The sequence below is a fragment of the Numenius arquata genome, chromosome 5 (assembly GCF_964106895.1).
Source record: "Numenius arquata chromosome 5, bNumArq3.hap1.1, whole genome shotgun sequence".
In the NCBI taxonomy this organism is placed as follows: Eukaryota; Metazoa; Chordata; class Aves; order Charadriiformes; family Scolopacidae; genus Numenius; species Numenius arquata.
In genome coordinates, this window is record NC_133580.1 from 22,604,260 (window position 1) to 22,631,908 (window position 27,649).

The window sequence follows — 27,649 nt, forward strand, 5'->3', positions numbered from 1 at the left end:
CTACTGGAAAGAGTCCAGCGCAGGGCAACTAAGGTGACTGAGGGATTGGAGCATCTCCCTGATGAGGAAAGGCTGAGAGAGCTGAGGCTCTTTAGCCTGGAGAAGAGAAGGCTGAGGGGAGACCTTATTAATGCTTACAAGTATCTAAAGGGTGGGTTGAAGGAGGAGGGAGCCGGACTGTGGGGGCAGGACGAGGGGCAACGGGCACAAGCTGGAACATGGGAAGTTCCATCCAAATATGAGGAGAAACTTCTTTCCGGTGAGGGTGGCAGAGCCCTGGAACAGGCTGCCCAGGGAGGTGGTGGAGTCCCCTTCTCTGGAGATCTTCAAGACCCGCCTGGATGCCGTCCTGAGTGATGTGCTCTGGGCAACTCTGCTTCAGCAGGGGAGTTGGACTAGGTGATGTCTAGAGGTCCCTTCCAACTCTGACAATTCTGTGATTCCGTGAAAAGCAGACTTAGAGGTTAAAAATCCCTCACTCCAGCATCGACAGCCTCCAACTCTCCTCTGACGGTGGGGACACTGAGTAACCACGTCACTGAAACTCAAAACCGAGGCCAAACGCTAACCAGATGTTCAGAGAGCGGGAAGTGAAGCGCCGAGGCTGCCGAGAGCAGCGTTACTTCTGTGTCATGGACTTTCCACTGCACAGACAGCAGGAAGATTTTATTATCCTAACATATTAGCTATGGTTAAGCTAATGTTTTCACTGCCATTACAGGAGAGGCGGCTTTCGTAACGTTAGACAGGTAAACCTGTGGAAGAGCTAACTGTGTTTGACAGCGATTCATTTACAAAAAGCCAGGGTTTGAAATGGTTTCTCAGTGAGGACATCTGTCTAAAACACCCGCAGCCGTGTTACTACAGTAGCTCAGCTCCACTCGGTCTTCAAAGACATTTTCCTTATACTGCTCTTGTGAGGTCAAAAAGTGCAATTAGGCACAGAGACTGACATTACAACACCTTAGAGTAGCCTGCATCATCGGAAGGCTTCGAAAGCCAGCTTCCCAAACCCTTGGCCTGTCCTCTAATCTAAAGGCCATCATCAGACACGGCACGAGAGGCTACACGGGGCAAAGAAGGGGGCCAGTGCCTGGTTCTCTGCTGTTTTATGAACAACAGTAAAACAGCAGTAATAAGCCGTAAGTAAAACTGCACCTGCATGGGGCAACATACACCCAAATGCCTCAAAGCATTTATTTTAATACCAGCATAACAATATTTATAGGGGCAGATTTTCAAAGAGCTCAGCTCCTCACTTGGAAATCTAACCACTTATTTAAATGCTCAGTGGGAGATGTCAGATGATGGGCTCTCCAGAAAGCCTGGCACATCTTGTTTATATTTGTTTTAAAAGCTTCCGAACAGCTCAATTACTTAAATGCATGTTACTGCACCCTCCTTCAGCTTGGTGAACCAAGTGGCAGAAAGTTATTGCTGGCAAAGGGATTAGATCAAACTGGTGCTACGCTGCTCAACTCCATCCACTCCACGTGCTCGCTCAGAGTCACTCTCCTCAAAGGCATCTTTCCATCGCCTTTCCCTCAGCTGGCTTCGCTGGGCTAATGTCATCATGGAGCAAGAGAAGTAGCTAGGTAGCTTCACTGACACAGCAGCAAGACAGGACACCACAGCCAAGTGTGACCCCACGCTTACAAGGATCCTCTCGGCTCCAAACTCTCCCCAGGGACAGGGAGTTGCAGGTTTGGGGAGTCTATTTGAATCCCAGTGTTAGCTACCGCTATAGATCAGGGCTGGAAGATGGAAAGCTTGAAGGTCCTTCCCCACACGGACCTGGCAGTGCCACGGCTTGCAGCACAGCGCCTGTTGAGGTGCCAGAGCTTACTGTACCAACACACAACCCTGCCCTGGCCAACCTGACTCACAGCCATGCAAGAATAAAGGCAGGAGGTGCCACAGCTTGCTAGCTGGGCTTCAGCGCCCCATCTCCCTCCTTCAGCGCAGATAAAGCCCCAGGGCTGGCAGAGCACCCTCCCTGCATCCACCCTGGGTCACAGGCACAGAGCTTGTGCCTGCGGATCCATGCGGGCTGCCAGCTCCAGGTGTGGGTGCCGAGCACGCACCAAGAAACCTCCCCAAACTGGAAAGCCAAAGGTGGCAGAGGAGATGGCCACAGGCAGTTCTCCCTCTTTGGAGTTTCCCTCTCCCAAAACCTGAGCAACAGCTCACGTCAGCGCCAAGGAGCTCTTTGCTGCCCACCCGGAATTCTACAGTGCTCAAAATCAGGCTTAAGTACTTTGCAGCACTGGAACCTCAGTCTGGAGGGCTTTGCCCTTAAAAAAGGCAAGTAAGCCTGAGGAGCAGGAGATGGCATGCCATGGCCCGTGCAAGGCTGCAATATGCCCATAAAAGGTTTCAAATTGTATCTGCTTAAGAACACACAGCAGCTCAGAAGGGTTTAGAGGCGCATTCCAAAAGAATTTCTCTTCTGCTTTTTTAGGCAAGTGCGAGCAGCAGTCAGCACTTTTACCATCATCTTCCCCACCAGAACGCCGAGGTTACTCGTGGCTGACTTTAACGACGTCAAGGCTGCTGGCTTTATCCTTTGGGGAGGGTGGTTTGCTCAGGGCGCAGGGAGACGACCGGGCCGGTGTGAGCTGCAGGCAGGAGCAGAGGCTGGAGGGGAGAGGAGAGGCGAGGAGAGACTGGCAGGAAAACGCCGCTGCTGGATTTGCTTGGCCTGCCTCCGCCAAGAGGCTGGCCTCCAAAGTGCGGTCTCGGGACAAATGTGTAGCCACTGCTCTGCTCCCCGGCATGTTCATGGGAAAACACACACCAGTCTGAGGCCCAAGGAAAAGCTGTAATGAATTAATTTGTTAGCCGCAGGAAGAAAGAGAAGAAGAGGGTGGTTCCGTGCCTGCTCCTTGCACCAAGAGTGCCTTCCTGACATGCCAGCCTGCACCTACACCTCTGTCAGCCTCCTCACCCTGACCCAGGGACACCACACATGAGACTGGCACCCCCAAACATCACGCAACAGTAGAGGCTTCTGCCCCCTTGCAGGCAAGTCCTCCGGAGATACACAGGGTCAGGAGGTCTGGGGCACAGACAGGGCTCTCCAGGTTCAGAAACAGAAGACCTTTAGAGGACGTTTCTACAAACACAAGGCTGGACCTGGTGCTACCCCATGACTGTGCACTGCCACAGACAGAAGATCCTTTCAGTGTCCCCCTGATGAGCCAAACCCCAGCCTCAGCCCAGCAGAGACAGCCCACCCCTCAGGCACTCTAGGAGAGCTGCCAAGGCACTCTGCTTATGGGTACCCATGGGAGGGCAGAACAGTCCCAATGAATTCACCTTCCAGCACAAGGTGAATGCCAAAGACCCACCAGAGTCCCCACCCCACCAATGCTTTGATATTCATCAGGCCGAAGTCACCCCACGGGCAAAAAGACTCTCACTTCCAGGCCTGGCTTTGGCAATGGCACCCACTGGGCAGGGGAAGAGTCACCTCACCGTGTGCCATCAAAGGGGTCAGACGTGTGACAATGCAAGAGGTCTACCAGAGGTGGGAGAGAATGGTGGGAAGAGACATGCTCCTCTCCACAGGAAGTCATGGCGGACATGAAGAAAAGCGTTCAGAAGTGACTTGCACGTTATTGATATTAGTTGATGAATGTGTCCACGTTGACCAGGCCGGTGTAACACGGGGAAACCAACACAGGTGCTGAGATTTGCCAGGGACCCACTGCAAAGCAAGCACCCAAATTCATCTAACGTCCACCCTCCACATGAGTAGGAGTCTGAGGTCTGTTTGGTAGGTCAATCTGGCATACGAGGGACCAACACTTTCAGAAGGAAGATGCCCAAGGCTAATCCATTAAGAAAATGTGAACTCCAAGTATTTAACTACTACTAACGTCACACTGAGAGCTTTGGAGGGCATTTCCATTCCAGACAACTCCTTGCAAGCTTTCACAAAGGCTCTTAACATCCACCTCTGTACTGACGGCAGCAGCCCTGTACTGACTAACGGTGGGGCCTCTCCAGCCCGTATCTCCAGGAGCCCCCAAGGAGCCCTCTATGCTGGGATGGGTCTCACTTCTCATGGTTTCCATCAGAGGTACACAGTACTCCCAGGGCTTCCTCCACTCTTCCAGAAATGGGCTAATAAGGGAGCACACCTCCAGAATGGCACCAAAACTAGACTATGCACCAGAAAACCTATGCCATCCTGTCTTTCTTGCCATGTTACCCCTGAACAACACCAGAAGGACCTAATGAAGATGAGGACAGGCCCAATCCCATCTCCCTCCACAACACAGCTCAAAAATCACCTGCTTGCTTTCAAGTATAGACAAGGAGTTCCTGCCAAGGACTCTGCCTTACATCTCTGCAAAGAGCTGTAATGAATAGGACTTTCCCACCCCTTGCTGACTATTGCTGTCCCTGCAGCAGAGTCACCAGGTAACACCGGTCTGTTTCCAGTTACATGTGCTCATCACCCAGCACCTCCACACAGAGCCAGGACCAAGGGAATTTCAGCTCAGATGCTGGACTTCACATTCAGCATCTAAGGCCCTCTGTTCCCCTGCTAACCCTGCTGCAGGGGCAGTAACCTGCAATGGAGAAGCCAAGGGACAGCTTGGGGCAGCAACCTTTCAAACCACGATAGCAAGATTCACCAGCACTCATCTGTCATGGTTCAGCTGTCAAAAATTCACAGTTAAATGAAGTGAGACTGCTGGGACATCAAAGAAACCTATGGATAATGCTACATAAATCAAACATAGAATCACAGAACTGTCTGGGTTGGAAGGGACCTTTAAGATCATCTAAGTCCAACCATCAACCTAACTCTGATAAAAAAACCCATCCCTAAACCATGTCTCTAAGCACTATGTCAACCCGGCTTTTAAATCCCTTCAGGGATCGTGCCTCAACCACTGCCCTGGGGAACCCATTCCAATGTGCAATAACCCTTTCAGTGTAAAAACTTTTCCTAATATCCGACCTGAACCTCCCCTGGGGCAACTTGAGGCCGTTTCCTCTTGTCCCATCGCCTGTTCCTTGGGAGAAGAGACTGACCCCCCCGGCTACACCCTCCTTGCAGGGAGTTCAACATGCTCGGCACAGACCTCTCTCCTACAGGAAGATTGTTTAGGCACATTATAGCAGCAAGGTGTATCTTCCCCTGGAAAGCTGACCATTCCCTGGGTGGGGCGGGTCACACACCACCCAAGTAACCAGCCTGACCCCAACAAAGAGCATCTGCAGCCCAGACACCGGGGCAGGCTCGGGAGATGCTCAGCCACAGGCACTGCCGGGTGAGCTTCTCCGTCAGTAGTCCCCATCCCACAGCTATGCCAAAACCTTCTGGAGACATGGCAGAGAGCACACAGCTCGTGTGCCAACTACATTACGCTGCAAAAACACAGAGCTGCTTGTAGCCCATACAGGAGAAGGGATCAGACCTAAATATTGTTTTTTCATTCCAGGTGTCTTCTTGAAGTACCACTCTACTTTAAGAGAACTACAATAGCAACAGTTCTTATAAGTAAGTCTAAATACATTTTTCCCCGCTTTTAGGTGTTATAAAAAGCACTTATGATGTGCCCTAAGACTCACGAGCATCCAAGACGAGACAGAAAGCTGCTGCAAATCTGCTTCTCATTACCAAATGCTGTCGCTACGCAGGTAAGTGCCTTCATGACCAACGGAAAGTAAAGGTTTCTCACAAAAGAGACTTGGCTCAACATTGTTCATCTGGTTTATTTGCATCTCCATTACACTGAGCTGAGACACACAGTCAGAGCGTCTCCAAAAATATCTCTATGGTTTTGTTTGCTTTCTTCTTCCTCTATAAGAGCGTAACCATATGCTAAGTTTAGTGAGTGTTTGTTTCCTAGTTTGGAGTCTATTTAAATGTTTAAAAAATTGATACAACTACAAACCAGTAACAGTCAGAAATAACTCCAGTGAAGTCAGCATAAACCAGGTACAAATTAGCATGAAAACTATAAGGAACAGCCTCAGGTAGAGCAGCTTCACCATCATATGGTACGTTTATTGCCCAAGCACAGTAAAATTTTTTGACTTTGGGACTTTGAATACTATTACCACATAATAACATTTCTTTTAGAAAACAGACAATTTAGACAAAACTGTACTGTTACAAACTCTCCTGATTTTATGCCTGTTCACAGACAACTCAGCTTTTTTTTTATATATATAGTGCTTTGAAACACGCAGTAGCTTAACGAAGTTTTTAAATTAGATGTCCCAAAGCCAAAATTCATACCCCTGAAATTTTCACCACGGTATTTTCTGTCTTTCAAAATGCTCTTCAAAACTTTGACTTGCATATGGAAACATTTACATTCATAAAGCAAATTAAAAACAAACAAACAAACCACCACCACACCCCAAAAAGCTGGGCTTGTAACTTTTTTTTAAACCATGAGTCCGTAATGCAGATATCCAAACTGTGAGCAGCATAAATCAAAGCCTCTGTGAGCACGTGGAGCGCACTACCTTCATATTTTTATATAATAGGTCACTATCTCCTAACACCCATCTCCCAGCTTACTGCTCAATCAGTGTTTCCAGTGACCAAAGTAAGTGGGTTTTTTCCCCCCCTTCCCGACATCTTTAGAAACCGAAGAACACAACTAACGATTTGCTGGCTAGGGAATTAAAAGCAGAAAGACTCGAAGCACGCCTGCCTGATCCAGCCTGAATAGAAAGGTTAATGACTGGATGAACGCCTGCAGACAGCCCACCCCAACACCAGGACAAGCCTTTGTAGGAGCTGCCACCAGCCAGCAAACTGTGTCCTGACCCTTGCCAAGAGCACCCACTATGCACGGGACAGGGCACACCAAGCCCGGAGAGGAGGCGAAGAACAAAGCCCGAGGCCATCTGGGTTTACCGTGATGGCAGTCCACTCCTCTCCCTTGCTCAAAACGTCTCCGAGGTACTATGGGACCTGCCCAGGAGCTACCGTAGAGCATCGGCCACTGAGCAGCAAGCCCTTGAGGTCACTTCTGGAAGGGGGGTGGGCCCAGCGGTGGGGCCAGCTCTCATGCCTCTGGACTGCCCTCCACCGAGCAGAGCAGCTTGCCCTCCCATTCACACAAATTAATTCAGACAACACTGTTCTTCCAGAATAACGAGGAGGGAGGCGCGAGTAGAGAGCGAGAGCTCTCTTGGCATCCGATTCAAATCTGTGAACAGCTTCTCACAAGGAACTATTTTTAAGTTTCGTATCAATCTGCTTGAGAAAGGTTCCTTCTGCTGCCTACCAATGGGCAACCCCCCCTCCTTCGAAGAACCACAGCAAGATCCAGCCCTGAACTTGCAACCTAACCAAGACTCAGTACTACAGGACCAAAGCACTGCCAAACCACAGGATGCTCCTGCAGAGCGTGCCCTGGTGAACCCCACCCCAGCACCAGTGAAGTCCCATCCTCCCCTTACCTTCCGAAGTTCTGCGTGTTCTTCACAAGGTTACAGGTAGCACACATTCACCTGTCAAACAACCCGCAGGGAGGCAGCCTGGCTGCCCGGGGAAGCATTACCGCTCTTACCACGGCAACACAGGCAGGACCCGCTATATGAGATTAAGAAAAAAAACCCCCAAAAACCAACCCAAAAAAAGGAGCTGCAGTAAGCATATAGATGCTGTGCGTGACCTGACCAGCGAGGTGAAACCATTGTATGCCGGGTTATCAGAGGTTCCTGTATGAAGGCATTGTTCAGGCTTAAAGGGGGCTGTGAGAAAAAACCCAAGGAACAGCACTACACAATGGATGCAGATAAGCAACCTCTGAACAAAGCCCTGGGTGGCTGCAAGACAACTGGAAAACTTATTAGCTGCAAGCGCTCTATATCCTGTCTCCAATAAAGCAACACAGATGTTCTGCTAATGCCAGGCGTGAAAAGATGAGAAGAGCACTAAGTAGCTATCAAGCTCTGGGCAGGAGAGAGGGTCAGTGTCCAACAGCTGTCGGAGGGAAACAGCGGCTGCGCACACAAAGATGTCCACAGATGCACGAGAAAAGCCTCTTCTTAACAAGTCTAAGAACGTTAACACCTCTCTAGTCACCAGTAAGGGAAGTTACGACCACGAACCCCTCCATACCTCTGCAAACAGGGCTCTGCACGCCCGGCTCCAGCTCAAGGACAGACAGCCCATTGTTGGAGAGTTTAGTCAGCAGGGCGGTTATCTCCCCTGGGAAACGAAGGGTGTACACGCACCCCCAGGCTGTGGCACTGGGGATGGCACCTCTCAAGGGCACAGCAGAACTGGGGCTCTGCTCAGCCACAGCAACCAGAGCTATGGGGCTGGAGGAAAGGTGGGCTTCCAGACCCCCTGCTTGTGCTTATTGGGGAAACAGGGTGCAGAAACCGCCCCGCCATCAATCCCTGGCCACGTGCTCTGCACAGCGTGACCTCTCCCCCAGCGTACCTCCCACAGCCAGAGCTGTCGGCCCTCCGTGAGGCTTTCCTAAACCTGAAAAATCTGGAAAATCTGTTCCTTGGAAAATTGAGGCTGCTTAGCTAGCACATACTGGGCATCTGCTACTGTGTCAAGAGGAAACTGCAATGAGAACATTAGTTAACAGCCTGTTACACAGGAAACACGCTGAGCTGTAGAAGATCATACTCAACTCCTTTGGCATCTTTTGCTTTCTCAGGATAGCGTTTCCCCATCCCCTTCCCCAACCACTGAAGCAGGAGAAGCACTGGCTTGTGCCGGCAGGTGGGATTTGAACCCCAGCTCCCCATACGCTCTAAGCTGGGTCCCGCACATCTCACAGCCCCAGCTGCGGGGAGAAGGGCTGGCACAGAGGGCCTGGGGGCGCTGCAGATGCTGCACCCCAAGTGTCACCCACGTGGGTGGCTGCACAGGGGACACCTCCCCAGGATGCTGCAAGCATCAGGCAAGGGGCATGGTACTACCCTACATGGCGTGGCAGCGCCCCTTTCCGTTCACAAATAAGTGCCATAAAATGTAAACACATTAATCTCTTCATTCAAAGTATCCGCACTGCCACTGGTTACAACTTGCCAGTTTCAAGGGCATAACGAACATGCCTTTTTTTTCCCCTCCGATAAAAACATTTTTGTCTCTCGTTGTCAGCAAACCAGCAATGTAAATGAACATTTGAAAGTCACTGTATAACTAGAGTCATTGCATATAATCTGATTAAAAAGAGCAAAACCGAATGCAAACAGGAAGCTGGAGCTCCTTGGTAAAAAGGAACAGAAGTGAAAATAGGAAGCCACAAACAGTAAGAAAATGAGTAAACCCACGCTAGACTGGATCTAGCCTCGGTCTGAACATGTGCATACATCATTCCACTGGTTCTGTTACTCATTATGTTCATAAAAATCAACCCAAATCTCTTCAAGCAACAGTTGGAAGTTCAAGGGAAAACTTTTAAGCTTGTAAAATTTATCAGATTCCTTCTAGAAACTCAAACGGGTTAATTCCTCTGATCAAAACATTAGACACAACGTCAAGAGCTCTCAAAAGCAATCCCTTATCCGTATTGTCTCAGGGTTTTACCATCCTATTTAAAACACCTCTGAGGAGCCACACTTTTCGGAAAAAAAAAAAAAAAAAAAGAAAAAGTGGATGTTCCTTTCCTGAGAAGTGCGGTGAAGCAACCCCAAACAGAGATGCTCCCCCCCTCCCTCGGGAGCCCCCTGCCCCAACTCTGGGCATTTGGTACATTTTGAAAGTCCCTCCTGGAGTGAGACAAGCAACCGAGAGCCATTCGCTGCCTGCAAAATCGTCTCTGCAGAGACAAGCCCTGGTGAGAGGGCTCCGCTGTACCTCAGACAGGTCCAGCAGAGCCACCGTGCCCGCACCGCCCTTACAGAAAGCGTTTTCCCAACACCCATTTTCCTGGGAGCGCTGCTCTCCAAATATTTTGGCCGTTCCTCACCTATAGGAGGGTTGGAGTGCATCTGTCTCCAGGAAATGCACACGAAGCTGACTCATTATCTTAAAACGCTGCTTTCGTTTCTGCTCATTAAAAGCACATTTCAGACCCCCGCGTGGCTGATGAGCTCCGGACACAAATTAAAGCACTGGGATTCAGTTCTCCCCTTTGCTCATTTCAGTTTCATTCACTGCCCACACTGTGTGTTCTCTCTTTCCAGGACAGCGATGTCACACCTGAGCTACCACCGGAAAACGCTCTGGATAATAATAATAATAATAATACTAAAATCCTCACTTCCCCTGCCATGCCTGGCACTCCGGGCAACCAGGATGACAGACCAGGATCCAGGCAGCGGGTGTCAGACCCAAGGGTGATTTCAGGAGCTGCACCCCACGCCAGCAGCATCCTTCTCTGCAGAAAGAGAGCAAGGACCCGTGGTTCTGCACACCCCGCAGCCCGGCCGGTCCCAGGAGAAGGAAAAGCTTAGGTACCGCACGCGTTAGGCAGTCCTCACCTTTAGGGAGTCAAAGCAGGCAATAACTCGACCATTTTCCACATGGCAACTCCGTGACGGATGGGCGAACTTGCACTCCGCGTCAGACCGAGAACAAGTCCCTCTCTGAAACTCTCGACACACTTCTAACGTCAGCCATTTTGTATCACGAACCAGGGAAACGTTTACAGCCATATTAAAAAAAAAAAACCAAAATTATAATGCAAGCAATCGCGCCCTTCTTCAGGGCAATATTTACTGCTGATCTTTTTTTTTTTTTTTTTTTTTCTTCTTCTTTTTTTTTTTAAAAAAAGGGTAAAAAAGTGAATTCAAGTTAAACGTGAAGAAATAACTAACTTGTTGCTTTGGTAGAACTCCTATTCATCAGCACTTAGGTTTTCATTTAAGTCAAATCGTGTTTGTTTAAACAAGAATTAAACATAAAGCCAATCATAAAATAGAAATCTTATCAGAACAACTGAAAATCAAATTAGAGGCCAGCTCCTAAAAGTGCAATTGTAGAAGTTAAAATATAAGTGTTATATTTTGTGCCACTGCCGACGTTACTTGCAAATAACTGGCAGACGTTCAAAAGAATTCTGTGCTCTCCAGTTAATGGTTTCAATTATTCTTGCAAAAAGCATATGCTGCTGGCAGCACTTCAGTTTGTGGAATGGTCTCGGTCCTTGGGGAGAAAACTTCGGGGTTTGTTCGGTTTTGTTTTTGTTTTTTTTTTTTTTTCCTTCTATTTCTTGCTTCTAAAAATGACGGTTCGTGAGCATCAAAACGAGCAAAAGGACATCTGAATTTCTCTTTTTTTTCTTCCTTTCTTTTCTTTTCAGTATTTGCTACATACTCGGGGAAGGAAAAAAAAAATAATAACAATAAAATGGCTGAGCAAACTGCGAGTAAACGGGGAGCAAAAAACAAAATCGGGGGGGCAAGGCTGAGTTGCCGTCAGGGCACGAACCGCAAGCAACGCCGAATTAAAAAGAGGAGGGGGGGGCGAGGGGCAGAGAGAGGCAGCCCTAGACAGAAATCCAAGCAGCGGTGGCTTCAGGAAAGGCACTTTTCAGCAACCTGCAGGAAAAAGAGAAATAGAATCAGCCAGGAGCCGAGGGCCGCCCCGCTCAGGCAGGCGCGGCGCTGCCCGCCCCGGCCCCGGCCGCCATTGTCGGCAGCGGGGTTATTTCCCGCACCAGCCTGCGCATGGGAGGCGAAAGCAACCAATGGCGTTCGCCCTTGCAGCAGCAGCTCGGGCAGCCGACCAATGAGAGAGACCATTTCATAGCGGCCCCGGCTGGCAGAGGCTGGGCTCGCGCCCGCCGCACGGAAAAGCGCCTCGGCCGCTGGGCTCGGCCGGCGGGGCCGCCCCCGGCCGCGGGACCCGCGCGGCGCCCGGCAGCGTCCCGGCGGGACGGGCCGATCCCGGCCTCCGACCGGCCATCCCGACAAGGGCCAGCTGCATCCGCCAAGCACCTCTGCCAGACTCGGGAAGGATATTTTGCTCTTTAGTATTTTCAATTTTTTTTTTTCCCCCACCATTACTCCCCTCTCCCCATCCCCCTGCTTTTCTGTAGGAAACTTTCGGGCAGGAAGAGCAGCCAGTGGTTTTCTTGTATACAAAGCAGAAGGAGCTGCTACAGCTCAGCCCCATAACCACTTCGCATTTTGAAGGTGTTTTATTTAGCCCATCACTAGCTGCAGAGCTGCTTCAGCAGCAGCCTGCGATGGCACATGAAGACGAAACGACTGTTCACGGTCACTCCCCTCCATAGATCCAGAGCCTACAAAACTAAAAGCAAACCTGACAGGGAAACCTAAGCCACACACACGGAAAAAATTAACTCATTGTTCACAGCTGTAGTTTTCCACCAGACTAAAGGCAACTCAAATTACTCTGACTCCAGCAACTCATGTTATACAACAAGCAACTTTGAATGCATTCCTATTCAAGGCTTCCTTGGCATCCACTAAAATGTTAAGCTGTCCCTAGGGTTTCCCATTCTAATATTAGCTGTACCAATGCCGCCTGATAGCATTGAGCTGTTTCCAAGTTCCTAAAATCCAGCCCTTTATCTTCCTAAAGTACGGCCGCCTGGTTTTGCAAACGCCTGACAGGCGCGCGATGTGGCTCGTGTGACTGCTATTAAGACTTCAAGCTTTTGTAGGAGAAGAGCCTTCAACTACAAGAAAAGGAAGCTTAAGTTCCTCTTGTATTATTGGTGTGTTATTGCAATTATACTGAGCAGTAACCGAAACCTACTGGAACTGGAACAGTCAAAGAACGCTACCAAGGAAGAGGTGTGGGAAGAGGCTGTCAGCAGCGGGGGGGGAAGGACGGGGCACAGAGGCTGTTTGATTCACAGATCGAATTATTTCATATTAAAAAAAAAAAAAATCCGACACCCCAACATTCATTAAACCTACATTGCAAGCATTTTCTAGGCTAGTTAGAGTCAAGTTCCCAACAAAAACTCTCCAGATCCTTGCAATCCAGCACAAAGGTTAGTCTGAGCCATGCTTCTGGAGGGACCGTTGTATTTTTGCACATCAGGTGGGGAACAGAGACTGCAGACATTAGATTTGCTAAGCGTGTTTTAAACTTCAAAGGGAAGGAGACAAAAAGCACATCTAGCCACACTCACGTCTTCTGGGTTTCGTAAGGAACAGAGATGCTCTAAATCAATTCCGATTTTGCAAATGGGACAAATTTATACAGGAATCCCATTCCCTGATGTGTGGGCTCCCCGTCCAAACGAGCTCGGCAAGCAGGAAAAGATCTGCAGAAACCTTCTGCAGGGAGCTAGGGACTGGCTGGGTGCGGCTCTTAAAAACGAGCTAGAACAGGTCAGATATGGGTGGGGATTAGAAAGAATGCTCTCTCAGAAGCTGCTCTGAGCAGACTGAAATACAACCATTTTGTGGATTAAGTGCCTATTCCCCAGCTTCAGGCTCCCAGGGAAGTGAGGGCCTGAGCGTGGTGGGTCCGAACTTAAGGCACAGTTACACCAGGATGTACAAAGGGTTTAGTAACATCTGCCACCTCCCGGCCCTTCTATCTCGAGAAATCCCAAAGGACGTAAGAAACCAAGCGTTCATCTTGCTCTCCCCCGTGTAGCTCAGGAGCACACACGTGCACATGGACACACACCTGCACTGCGGTGCTCAGTCCTCAAGATGAAGGCAACCATGAACCACCATGTTAATGGCAGGTAAGTCAAACGAATCCTACAGAAAATTAAAACTACAAATACCAAGACATTCAGATACATGTAACATGGTTGATATTTTTCTTTTATGACTTGGGGGGGGGGGAACAACCCCAAACAGAAAACTCTGAAGAAATACTTGCCACTGTCCTGCTGATGGAAACGGAGACGCCCTGCCCTGCGCCCTGCCGGAGGGCACGCTCAACGGGCAAGAGCGAGACACAAGGAATTATCCTGTGCTACAGGAACTACCCACGCTCCTGCAGAAGGACAGATCATCATCTCAGACGCCGGGACTCGGGCTCCTGTGCTGGGGGCAGCCAATTAAATGAATAAAGTTTTTAACACTTGCCCCTGCACACCCCGCCAGGGGGTAACGCACATCGCACCGCAACACACCACCCACACTATAAAGCTTCAGCTCTCCATGTTTCAACTCCTGGCAGCAAAACAACCGTAACTGTTCTCACCACAATGCATCCTTACAACTCCCTTGTATCACCCTCTTCTTTTTTCATTCCCAGGGGAAGGGACGGGACGGACACACTTATTCACATTTATTCACTTTGTTCTCCCGCTTATTTCAAACAGGAGGAATAAAAGCATCCATGCCAAAACCAATATACAACAAGGATAAAAAGCAGCTCCAGAAAACACGGGCTTCGTTAGCGTGCAGGAAATACAACAAAGGGTAGGTGCTGCCTTTTGAACCCTTCCCAGCAAGCCCGATCCATCTGGCGGAGCTCATCTCCTCCGCTACCAGATGGGCCAATCTCCTTCCAACGGCAGCGGCATCAAAGCTGGAGAAAGCAGCAGAGCAGAGAGGAAAGCCTGTGGCCTTTATCCCTCTAAGGAAACTATAATATCCCTGCTCTAGGGCCACTTGCTGGGCCAGGCTCTAATTGCCTGAGATGCAGGAGGATGGGGCTTGCTCCAGATGTCACACCCGGCCTTGCAGCTACCAAAGCGAAGGGGAACAAGGGCAGTCTGAGGAGCAACGGTCACACCAGGGCTTGTATCTGGCGGGACTGAGATGTCCTCGCCGCTTGAGGTAACATGAGGACAAGAGTATTCACTTGACACTTGAATTCCTCCTGCTTTCCATGAAACTGATCCCCTTCCACTGACACCCCCCATGGATGTCAACTCGTGAGGACACTTCCTGACAGCCAAGTTCAGAGATGGCAATTTATGTGACAGGGTGGATTCAAGCAGCTCCCAAGTGTAAATGATGCTATTTAAAACAGGGGGGTTTTTTTGTTTTGGTTTTTTTTTTGTTTTTTAAGAAGAAGGAGGAAAAATGACTCAGTAGAAGTGGCAAGGTGGGTTCCTTATTTATTGTTCCTCAAGGATTTCTGGGTCACGACTGCTCAGATGAGAAGCAGAAGTCCTGGTGAGTGAGAAGGGCAGCTATTCCCCTTGATCTGAACTGGAATAGGGACAGTGCAGACAGTGAGGGGACACTGGAGCTTTCCCAAAGCCAAGTCCCAGCTGTGCCTTTCTTTAGCATACGTGATGCTGTCCACGCTCCTCTCCTCAACACGAACCACCAGCACATGAGAGAGGAACCAAGGACCCGCTCTCCTGAGCCCAGGCTCAGCCCCTATGATGCCAGGCTGCAGCATGCTTTACCCAGTTTTGCAGGTTATGGTCAATGAAAGTTCAGACCCAGCCAACCTGGATGGACAGACGGATGGATGGACACCCCATAGGCACCGTGAGAGAGAAACTGTGCTCTTAAACTTGCAAAATTCAGAGCTCAATTCTTTCACCAATTCCACTGCAACTCACATCCCACCCCTGAACTATTAATGTTCTCCAAGCATCTAGATATTGTCAGAGCCTGAGGGAAATGGCCTTTCCTCAAAGCACTAAATTCAGCTGGCAGCACGAATGACACTCTCACTCATCAGTCCTTGCACCTTTGAGGTGACTCTGTGCCTCAGCTTTTCATTGCACCTACATGGGTACGAAGAACTTGGTGCACCCACCACCCCCTCCTCAATAAGCCAGAATGGGGGAAACTCCTCACTCAAACAGGAGGGAGACGTTTCTACTATCAAAAAAAAAAAAAAAAAAATCTTCCAAATAAATCTTGTGTTCCTGGAAACACTGCATGGCAAAGAGAAACGGGAACAATGAAAGCAGCATATTGAACTGTTCTGCTCTGCAACAGAATCAAAAGTCTTGAGTAGGAGAATACCACAACCCATCCAACAGCATTTTCACATCCACATGGAGAACCGAGCCTAAGCATCTTCCCCAGTCCGTCCTGTCTTCTGCACTTTCACAGCAGTGATAAAGAAGAAAATATGAAGATGCATCCTTGCTCTTCAAAAGAATTAAAAAGGTATAGTCACAGGCAAGATTTTACTGGGGAGTGTCATGGCAGCAATGCCTGAGAAAAGATAAACTACATTTGCGAGGAGCCTTCAGTCAGTGAGGTGGGGAAAAAAATACAATAAATCATCTAGGACCCACTGAGCCAGGAACACGATGACTTTAGTTCAGTTGGCTGACAGCAGCTCATTTTGGGCCTCACAAAAGCCCATGGCAAGTTAGGCGCTGCCACGATGGGATCACAGGGCAGCTCTGCTTCGCTTGGGACTGGTTGAAAAGTGGAACTAACGAGAACTGTACAAGAGCAAAAGAAACCAGAAAAATAACACCCCTAAGGTCAAGGCATGGACGGCCCACTGCTGAGCTCCCGATTAGCGAGGCTCTTCCCCTACCTCGCATAAAACCCAGCAGCACCCGGATTCCTGTAGACTCCATTTCCTCTGCTGCCGCAACCCCGCCAGTTTGTGCCCAGCGGGGCTGCCTCCGGCACGGGCCAGCTCCTGCCCCCCGCGCTCCCGCGGGCTGTGCACTTGGGACGGGAGCCATCCCTGCCAATGCCACCTTCTCAGAGCTTCTCAGCACTGGGCACTTCATGGGCTGCATTATCAAGCCCAAAGAAGGTAAATTTACTTTTTTGCCACCTGCAAGAGGTATTTTTGCTTTCAAACTAGAAATTAATATTATATTTTTCCACTCTGGCCCTCATACTTTAAAGCAAACACTTTATGGACATGGTAGACACTTTGAATATTTCCTTTGTGAACATTCTGTACCTGGACACTTTCTCCCTCAGGGAACAGTTTACTTAATTTAAGGTAGACCTTTACAGCTAGAAGAAAATAAACCTTCTTTTGTTCTTCTACCAGTTACTCGGCAAAGAAGCAGGTTTCCTCTTCCATGGCCATGCAGGAAAAGTATCTGTTCAAGGTCTAATCCCAGATGTTGGGGGCTGTGAATCACCAGGGATCACACCGCGTGCCAAGAGTCACTGCAGCCCCGAGTGCCGTCTGTTCGGAAGAGGATGGCGTAACCCAGATGCCACATGCACAAATAAAACAACCTTCCCAATGCTGCTGCAGTAGAAAAGCCTCACTGACAAGACACAAACCCACCCCAGAAGGGGCTGGGTGACCAGGGTGGATGTTTTGGCATGCAAATACCACACGTCTCTGTGCTCAAAGAGCCACCAATCATAGAATCATAGAATGGTTAGAGTTGGAAGGGACCTTAAAGATCACCCAGTTCCAACCCCCCTGCCATGGGCAGGGACACCTCCCACCAGATCAGGTTTCTCTAAACCCCATCCAGCCTGGCCTTGAACCCCTCCAGGGATGGGGCAGCCACAGCTTCTCTGGGCAACCTGGGCCAGGGTCTCACCACCCTCACAGCAAAGAATTTCTTTCTGGTATCCAATCTAAATCTCCCCTCTTCCAATTTAAAACCGTTACCCCTTGTCCTGTCACTACATCTCCTGACAAAGAGTCCCTCTCCGGCTCTCCTGGAGGCTCCCTTCAGATATTGGAAGGCTGCTATGAGGTCTCCTCGGAGCCTTCTCTTCTCCAGGCTGAACAACCCCAGCTCTCTCAGCCTGTCTTCAAAGGAGAGGTGCTCCATCCCTCTGATCATCTTCGTGGCCCTCTGCTGGGCCCATTCCAACAGGTCCATGTCCTTCCTGTGTTGAGGACTCCAAAGCTGGACACAGGACTCCAGGTGGGGTCTCACGAGCGCAGAGTAGAGGGACAGAATCACCTCCCGCGACCTGCTGGCCACACTTCTCTTGATGCAGCCCAGGATGGGGTTGGCTTTCTGGGCTGCCAGCGCACATTGCCGGCACATGTTGAGCTTCTCATTCACAAGCACTCCCAGGTCCTTCTCCTCAGGGCTGCTCTCCAGCCATTCTCCGCCCAACCTGTATTTGTGCCTGGGATTGCCACGTCCCAAGTGCAGGACCCTGCACTTGGCCTGGCTGAACTTCATGCGGTTTGCACGAGCCCACCTCTCCAGCCTGTCCAGGTCCCTCTGGATGGCATCCCTTCCCTCCAGCGTGTCGACCGCACCATGAGCTTGGTGTCATCAGCAAACTTGCTGAGGGTGCAATCTATCTCACTCGCGCCGCTGGCTTCGAGTGCCTTTGCAGCGTGCGGGTTACTGGTTGTGACCTCTGTGGAAAGACGAGCACAAGAAAAATCCTCCCGCTCCTCAGTGGGGAAGGCTGAAGTTGCATGTACTGTGTCCCACCTCTTCGGAAGCTCGCCAGCCTCACTAAAGCTCTGGGATTTACGGCACCCCAGAAGACAGCCATGGTGCTCTGCAGGGACAGCAGAGCTGCTGACCTCGGGAAAACGCATCATCCATCACTCGTCTCCAGGTGCTCTCCACTGCTCTTAGCTGCCCTGGCATGACCTGGGCAGCTCTCCTGCCTGGAGTGGTGGCAGCTGAGGAACCGAGAGGAAAAAAAAAACCAAACAAAACATACCAAAAGAGAAAAAAAGATAAAATAAAGCATTGTGAAGGAAGGAAGCCCTTCACTGCAGAGCAAAAAAAAAAAAAAGTACAAATAAACTTGGAGAACTTTATTCTCCCTTGCGTACATGCCATTCTCCACATTTACACGCTGCAGCAAACAATCACAGGAAAAATAAATGCCGAGTTTAAGGAAATATTTAAAAAAGGCACTTTGTTTCCAATATCTGCCATTCTTCACTGGGGACTACAGTGCTCCTATTCCCCAAGCTGCCTGAAATCTGTTTTCCTTCTTCATCCAACTCCAGCACCTCTTGTCCACTAAAGTTCAAAGAACTCTCCCCTTTGCTCCTACAGGATCAGCTCTTCTCCAAAATGCTTCTAACAGGCAAAAGGCTGGGAGCTACTTGCCCCCATCTGCTGGGGATTTCTAAGGCATCACAAAAACATTGCAATTTAAGGAGCTTTTTTGTTTATTCGTTTGTCTTTGAACAGTCACAGAAGCTACTGTGCTGGACCCACCCACATGTGCCCCGGCAGAACAAATACCTTTCCATGGGGTGTTCCAGGGCAGCACGCGGTGCGGTGCTCCAAAGGGAACTCCCCTTTCTTTCGCTGAGTAGATTTGTTGTTAGAATAACCACATAATGCACATTTTTGTTCTTTTGGGCTTTTGATTTCCTGCCATCAGCTTATTCGGGACCAGTTAGAGGACAAGACACCTTTCCTCTTCATCGGCTAGGAGCAATGGAGATCCCCTGCGATCCCACACCTGGGTGATACGGGCATCCCTAGGGAACGCTCCACCCATCAGTAGTGGAGTTTTGCCTGAAGGCAGACCCCAGCACAGCCCCCATCACTCCCCAGCCACGGATACACGGAGACGGATGCTCCCTTCCATTGGGACATCCCTTCTAGCCTATCTATCCCTTCTAGGATTGGCAAATCCCTTCTAGCTTCCTGTGGGAGGCAGCTTCCCGGTGCCAAGGGAGTCGTCTTGGAGCAGGGTGGCCAACCCGAAAGAAATATTTCCTCTGTGGTGCAGGAGCAGCTACTGCACTGCTGTGAAGCGGTGCTAAAATCCCCTCCAGTGCCAGCACCGCTTGGGAGGGGTTAGGACCACAATTACACCAGCTGCAAACACAAAAGAAAAGAAAAAAAAAAAAAAAGAAAAGAGTTGGCAGGGATCTCTGGAGGTCAGCTAATCCAAACCCCGTCTCAAAGCACAGCCAGCTTCAGAGGTGGATGCTTCCATCTCCAAGCACAAAGAGAGCTGTCTCACACAAAGAGAGCTCAATTGAGTCAAACAAATTTACAGAGGAGACAGGAAAGGCCAAGGCTCATTAAGGCTTGTTCCCCACCACGTAATCATAAGAAATAGGATCAAGCAGATGTATCCCACAATCTATCTGATTATCCTACTCAGTGTTCAACAAACCCCCCAAGGTCCTTGCCAATCAGATAAGTGTCTGCGCGTGTTTGGGCAGGCCGATGGGGACAGCTGACGGGAGGGAATGCCTTTACCCAACCGCCCTTCATGGGATTCTGCTGGCAGGAATGACCTACGGGCCCCTCCTAACGTCCGAGCATGGCCCTAGCCCTTAAGCCAGGCAATATACTCCGTTAAGCAGGAGAAATACCGAAATAGAAGCTCAGCTCAGCCATTCCCCAATGCTGCAGAGGAGGCCTGGGGCTTTGGGGAGGCATTAGACTTGCTGCATTACGCCAAGGAGACCTGTCCGGCTCTGGTGCTTCACAGATGCCTCTGCCCATGCACATGTACTTGTGCCTGGAAAATTCTCACTCCGGACTTCTCAGTCACAGAGCCTGCTGCTCAAGGAGACAGGTTTTCTCCAACAAGGAGGGCGTTTTCCATCTGGGTCCCATACTGCGTCTCCTCAGAGCATATATGTGCTCCTACACATACACACTGTAATTTCACTGTCCTACCTGGTGACCACAGGCCTGCAGAAAGAGGGGACAGCATTCGGATGGTGGTCTGAATTCTTTCTCAGCTGGAAGAATTCACAGAAAACAAAAGTAGTTTTTCTTTTAACATTCTTTATACCGAGCGCTTGGATAAGCCATAAGTACCTTGGCAGCAAACCAGTTTGGTACAAACACAGAGCAGCAGAACACAATGCAGTCATCACAAAGCCACTGCTCTGGGCCAGACAGTAATTTTCCCCTTCGCACAGGGCAGGCCTCCAAAGTCTTTATGCTACTGCTTTCAAGTCCATCTGAATTACACGATGTGTTAAAAATGAGGACTCGTGCACAATAATGAAAATACCTGTCATTTATGGGCTACGCCGTGCACAAAGGTACTCAAGAACCATTTGTGAGAAGGTTCAGCATTTGGGAAATAGGAAGCCTTTGACTTTATTCCTCAACTCAGACCTCTAACAGCATCCTCAGGTTGCAAATCAAATCCATGATGACAGATGGAGACTGAAAGACCAGTAACAAAAACATCCAATGTATTTAGGATAATTTCTTTCAGGATTAAAAGAAAGAATTCAGAATATGCAGGAAATCAGGAAAAGCAAACAGAGCGACAACTGAGAGTGTATTTTCCACTTCCATATGCCAGTGAAAATCCAGAGCAGCCTAGTCCCAAACCCCAAAGGCATTATCATCACGCAGGGAGTCGCCACAGGTCACCACTTGAGACAGGAAAGATGCTCTAGTTTCTAAGTGCCAGACTGGGACCCTGGGACCAGGGGCTGCACCTTGCTGCAGCCACAGGTGCCACAAGTGACAAGTCCCTTAATCCCTCTGCAAATGGGGGCCATTACGTCCCTATCTCTCCATGATGTTTGGCGGATAGAACCCAGGAACAGCAATCAGGCAGTAAGAAACTCCTATGGTTAAAGGCTGTACAAGCACCAGATGAATAGGTCTGTCTCAGACCCCGCAGTCATTACAGTAGGAAATAGGGCACAGGAGGGGGAGCGGAAAGCATGCACGCACACATATATATCTGCCCCATTAATCCAGCAGGCTGCAACAGGATGAAAGGCATGTCCAACAACTCCAATCTTGCTTATGCAGCAATATGCACCCTCCCAGCACGGAAGGGAGGCACTGCCGTGGTACGCGTCGGGGAGCAACCGAGCCGAGAGGCACCCAGAAGGTCTAAGGGCCAGTTTTGGCAGCGTACTTTGGCACCAAGTGCCACCCGCTCAGCTGGTGGCCAGGGGCTGCCTGCCCACTGCCCCCTGTGGGGTACAGAGGGGTTGGGGACACCAACACAGCTAAGCCCTGAAAAAGGCAAGGGGAAGTCAAAGTCGCCCTCGAGGTACTTCCCAACCCATTCTGAGTTAGTCTGTTGGCCTCTCCTGCCTTCCACACACCCCAAAATCTGTTATTCATTGCCCTTCATCTCACTGCCAGGCAGATGAATCAACTTTTCAGGGACTGAACATCCTCTGTTCTCCCTGAGATGCCTGAGTCATGGACACCAACTGAAGTCCTCAGATCTTCAATCCTCTCCTTACCTTCCTGCATCTGTAACACAACAGCCTCCAGCTTTTCCCCCCTGGTGGAAATCTTAGTGACTTGAATTACTTCCAATTTCCCACTCAAGGCCCGTGGCACGCTTTTCTTCCAGAAATCATATGACTCAGCATGAAACTACTGAATCCAAACCAGGAGCCTGAGAAGGTGGGCTCTAGCTAGCCTGAGCAGGTGTACAGACAAATGCTGCCTTCCACATTCACCATCCTTTGTCCCTCTTGCCACCACCTCGCAGCCCACAGCCACTCACGGCCAGCAACCTGCAAATGCACGAGCACCCAGCCCTGCCTGGTTGGATGTCTGTCCGAGCTTTTAAAGCAGCAGACAAAAAAAACCAACCCAAAACCCAATAGGGATATATTCCCTCAAGCCTTGAGGGTACACTATGAAGCACCATTCCTCGGTGCACTTATTCCTCCCCCGCCAAGGGAAGGAGCTTGGGTGATGGCAGAGGGAAGAGGGGATATATGGCAAGTGAAGTCTTTGTTTTAATTGGCTGCTGTTAAGAACATTAGAAGGATGTTTGAAGGAGAATGATTATGGGCAGAGTGCAGAGGAGGTAATCAAAGGTGTCCGACACACTGAATTTATGATGTGGCTCAGCAATCCATCACCTGGCTATCATTCCTATGTATATGCCATACATAAGCCTCAAAATATATTCAGCTCGGGGGGTCTGGAAAAAAGCGGCTGTTCTTACAAGCCCAGCCAACGGAACTTTGCTCCTTCTAACGTTACAGAAGCAGTTTATTTCAACTTGGGGAGTGAAATCAGTTCAGATATAAATTGCTTTAAATTATTCTACGTGTGAGGACAACTTTGTTTACTAAATGCATACAAGGGAACATATGGGTACAGCACAAACTCGGCAGTGCAAGTTTGGCTCCCTGAAATTCCCTGTGATATAGATGCATTTTTTCCAGAGGAAGTCCAATGGTCTCGTTTGTTTTCACCGCCAATAGAGGATTTCAATAAAATTTTGTATTGGGAAAGTCTAACGAGGTCAGAATAACAGAACGGAGTAACTAGGAAGGAATGTCCTTGCATTTTATTTTTAGACCAAGGATAAAGGTGGGGCCTTGCAAGAGGCAGGGGATGGGTCTGTTCTGGCACACATAGCTGGGCTGGAACGCTTGGTGCTGTGAGCTCGAGGGGGTTTTGAGCTCATTTTTGCCACAGTGAATCCCTTGTCAAAAATCAGCAAGAAGAGAGTGAAGGGTCTGGCTGGGTGAAGAGCAGAGCGATTCCTGGGGCCGATGGAGCGACTGCAGCCGGGTGGCTCTTGGTCATGCTCCCCTCCCACAACCTGCTTCCCTTTCTTTGCTGGGAAGATGAGTGCCTTCAGCAGCTCCGCCGAACTGGACATCTCTCTACTTCTGTATGTTAAAGGGAATCCAAGTTACAACAAGGTAAGCACGGTGGAGGGAATCAAGAGCAAGAACAGCCCGATGCAGCAGCACTACAACAGGGAACAGAATTTACTCTGTCATTAAGGCCGGATGTTAAAACCCAGCAACACAGGTCGGGGAGAGAGGAGACAGGCCAGAATAAGGCTGTGAAAATGGAAAGGAAGGAACAAAGCTAAATAAAAGAACCCAGGGGGAGCGGGAAGTGGCTTGACTGGGATAAACAGGTAAGGAGGAAAAAGGGTGCATTCAAGAGCAAGCAGGCCATGCTCTCTTTCTTGGCACCAGCTAATCTGATTGGCACAGAGATGCGAGAAACAGAGGCTTAAATAGCTCATGGGAGCAGATCTTCAGCTGGGAAGAGCCATCATCACCCAGCAATTAACTCCCTCACAGGCACTGCCCCTAAACCCCAAGCGCAGAGCTGACCCTGCCGAGCACAGCAAGCACAGATGGAAGGAGAACTAAGGGTTAACAGACAGCAGAGAACAAGCTGTTCCATGCATTCAGGTCAGGAAAAACAGGACTGGGACTTGACACAGGCACGGTGCACACATTGCTCTGCCAAGATCACCAGAGCTCAAGCAGAGGAGCAGCCAACTCTGCCCACTAGGAATGAGACTGCAAGGAGCTTCACCTTAAAATCTGCAAGGACAGAGTTAAGCGAGGGGAGTAATTGGTGGGGGTACAGTTTAGGGAGCAGAAAGGCATCCAAGAAGATCGGAGACTAGCATCTGCTCTGCTGCTTGATATTCTCTCTAGGAAAGGAGTAGGGGAAGGCTAAGTAGGGGGAATGTGTGCAGGACAAGGTGCAAAGCATCCTTTCACCCCTCCTGTGCTGCCCAGAGCTGCAGGTCTCCTACTGAAGATGTAGGTGGAGCCAACCCAGCAGACTGGGATCAGACCCACGGGAATGGTTCAGGGAGGGCAACAAAATGCTCCTTGACAGGCAGTCATGGGAGGTTGGGCTTGTATGCAACCTGTATGGACACTATTCAAGTCCTCAAACATGATATTTTGGAGTGATCTGTTGCCTGCAAGTCCTTCCTCTGCTCCCGTCCACAGGCAGGCAGAGAGGGCAAGCCCCCCAGGCAGCAGGAGAGTGTAGGAACAACCCTCCTTCACCTGAAGCCAGCTGGAGACAAGGAGCTGGCAGCACATACGGATGCCCAAGAGTAACAGCAAGGCAGACGTGCACCATCTCCCACCCCAATGCTCTCCAGCCTCCATTTCTAACCTCCTGAGCCTGCTGTGGTTTGCCTCCTCGCTATTTTCCAGCCAACTTAGTACTTGCCCAGTCTCTCCAGCACTTGTTCAAACTTCACGTGCCCACAACACCCTTTGCAAAGGCCCTCCACAGATCCCCCATGCCTCATGTGAAGGAGGAAGATCTCCTCTGGGGTCCAATCACACCCTCATCTCCCTGCTTTCCCTCTGGTTGGTTTTACGATACACTGCAGACTGAGCATCAGCGTCTTCCCAGAGAGACATCCTTTTACGGACTTCGAGTATCAGCGATGAAGTTAAAAATCTATGTACAGCAGTTTACAAAGCTTATTTTCCTCTTAGATAAAGTGGAGGCTCAGGGTGACACAGAGTAATCACGGATGAAATGCCACAATTTCCAACCCTTTCCAGAAGTTCAATGCAGCAAGTCTCATTTGCAGCCCCAGACTTGTGAGCAAGCTTACAATTAAAAAAATTAACAGTGACCTTGAATACCAAGGGCCACAATTTAACTAACCGGCATTCAGACTTTGTTAATAAAGCTCTTTTGTGGGCTACAGCACAAAGGCACTTTTCCAAAGCTCAGGTTACCTCTGCCCAGCTACACCAAGGTGGAAATTTTTAGAGACCTTTCTATGAAAGCTCCAGGAGAGTGCTCCTCTGCGGACAGACACCTTCCTGCCCGCTCTTCACCCTCCGCTCTGCAGGGAGCGAGGTAAACTCAAGCCCAGCTCCATCCATGGGTAAGGCACAACTTGCAATTAAGCAATAATAATCACAATCACAAGGCATTTTCAAGAGACTGATGACCAACTGGGTGGGGTTACATTACAATCTATTAACCTAATCAGCATTTAAACCTCAGGAACTACCCAGCAGAGGCTGCTACCAGGATTATAAAACAAAAAGAGAACATACTCTTAAAACATGCGTCTTTCAAGGCTCTGGAGAGCATTAAAGCTACGTCTTCACAGATAATCACATCACAGGTACAGGACAAGGTTAGTAAATTAGAGCCCAGAGCTAATGAGCCAGTTTATTTGTCTTACCTAGCAGAGAAGTGTTTTTTTTACCCTCCATCCCATGGTAATGTTACCTTGACAGGGGCAGTGCCAGCAGTAAATACTAGGTCTGTCCCATATTTTGAATTACCCCTTGAGGGATGAGAGCAAAGACACATACTCAGGGAATGGATGCTTCCTACAGCCTCCTATACAGCTTGCAGCATCAGAAAATTAAGTTTACTGGAAAAGCAAAGCCTGATGCTGCCCCTAAAGCAGACTTTGTTTGGTATCATTACTCATAGGCCAGTTAAAATAGCGAGTTGCTACGCTGGAGCCTTTTCTGCTTATTTCTTTATAGATCATAGGTCAAGGGGAAAACACAAACTTCAAAGAAATGTCCCAGAAATGTCACAAGCCCTAGGACAGCCCATATAACCCACTGGCAGTAGTGCTGAGCCTCACTTCCCACCCGTCAGTCCATCTCTTAACAAAATATCCATCGTGTACCCTTGTTCTTATTGACTAGCTGGGCTATCACTGAAACAGGGGTGCAGTTGGTAATTCATATTTTTAACTCTCGGGGAAGTGTTCTGTACAGCAGGACTTCCTGCTGGGGTGGGTTTTAGGGCGCTGTCCTCCCCGCCTCTGGAAGGCTGACTCGCCAACAAGAGGACAGGCAGGTGTAGGTGCATGTGGATGAACCAAGGTCTCAGACGTGCTATCAGACTACAAGGGACCCAATGGTCTCGCCTCCATCCAGGCAGATGTTCAGCTCTGCAGCATGGATTTTTCCAGTTTTCCCATCGTTCTCCTCTTTTTGTGGTCTTAGTCCTGTTGGCTCAGTACATCTCCCAAGTTCCACACCATTTCTGCCCAGCTGATGGCTCTGCCCGCAAGACAGGAGGGCTCTTTTTGTCTGGATCTTCGTTCCTTCAACATCATCTAAGTTTCACTCCCTTAACACCTGATTTAATATTTCAACCCCTTTAATTACACACAGTGGAGATTTTATCGGAAATCTGATTATTGTTTGAAAGTCTGAGCATTTCATCCCAGCCTTGGAATTGATCTATTGACTGCTTTTAAATCTCCCATTTTAATTTAACATTTAACACTTTATACCCGCATTAATTACATTTCCCATGATCGGTATCAACAAATACCATCTCTGGCCCTCTCCTGATAGACAGATCTCAGAGAACCTGCTCTGCCAAAACTCTCAAGATAGCTTTGGTCTTCAACACAGGCGTTTGCGGGGCTGATCTCTCCAGTGGGAGAGGAAGAGAAAGAAAAACTCACAAAAACCAGTGGTACCGAGTAAGTACTACTGGCAGAGATGGTGGCACGGGGACTAGCCTGGCCCCAGGACGTGGGGAGCCGAGACCCCAGCCAGCTCACCATCCATCCGGAAGGGGACCAGGCTCCGCTGCAGGGAGCCACTTTGCGTAGGCTCCATCCTAACTCCTGCCCACGCTGAGCAGCCGGTGAGCTGGGCTTGGCCTGGACAAGGGCTGCAGGCAAGCACTGGGGCACGGGAAACACTGACGAGGCCATTTGGGAAAGCAAAGCTTTTCCCCGCTCAGAGTCTCCCGGCATTTAAGGCTTGTGCCAGCCCACAGGTCTAGGTCTCTGCGCTCGCCTCATCGCAGCACAACATGGAGAGCAAAGCACATCTCACAGCACTTCCCTGGTCCCTGAGTGGAGCAGATCTCATTAGCAGACACAAACGCACAGACTAATTAAGCAACACACTCATCATGCTGCCTTTATATCCAGCCACTGCCAGGTCTCAAAGGCAGCTGCTCTAAGGCACTGGAGGGGTCCAGCTTCACCAGGAGGACGGTACCAGATTTCCTTCTCCAGACCACAGGAAGCAGAAGTGGAAGTGCTTGAGGGGGGTCGGGTGCTCCTCTTACCCTGTCTGCAACGCATTTGCGTTTCTGTGTTGCAACTAGAGATGGAAGAGGAAGATAGCATCCCCAGCGCCACAGAAAATGGGAGTATTTGTCCCTGAATAATTTCTCTCGTATATTAAGCACAAGTCATTCTCATGCAAAGGCTGCCCCGT

General features: G+C 49.6%; 1 protein-coding gene across 2 annotated transcripts in view; it reads right to left on the reverse strand.

Annotated features, from left to right (window-relative positions):
• MBNL3 (muscleblind like splicing regulator 3) overlaps positions 1-27,649 on the reverse strand; it is a 101,167-nt gene that overhangs the window by 55,634 nt on the left and 17,884 nt on the right. Inside the window, exon 2 of one of the 2 annotated variants that reach the window (XM_074147307.1) lies at positions 10,432-11,490. In XM_074147307.1, the coding sequence (XP_074003408.1) occupies positions 10,432-10,605 (174 nt within the window). In that variant the 5' untranslated portion in view covers positions 10,606-11,490. Of the gene's footprint in view, positions 1-10,431; positions 11,491-27,649 lie in introns of those variants that run through there. The other variant, XM_074147308.1, reaches the window with a different exon arrangement.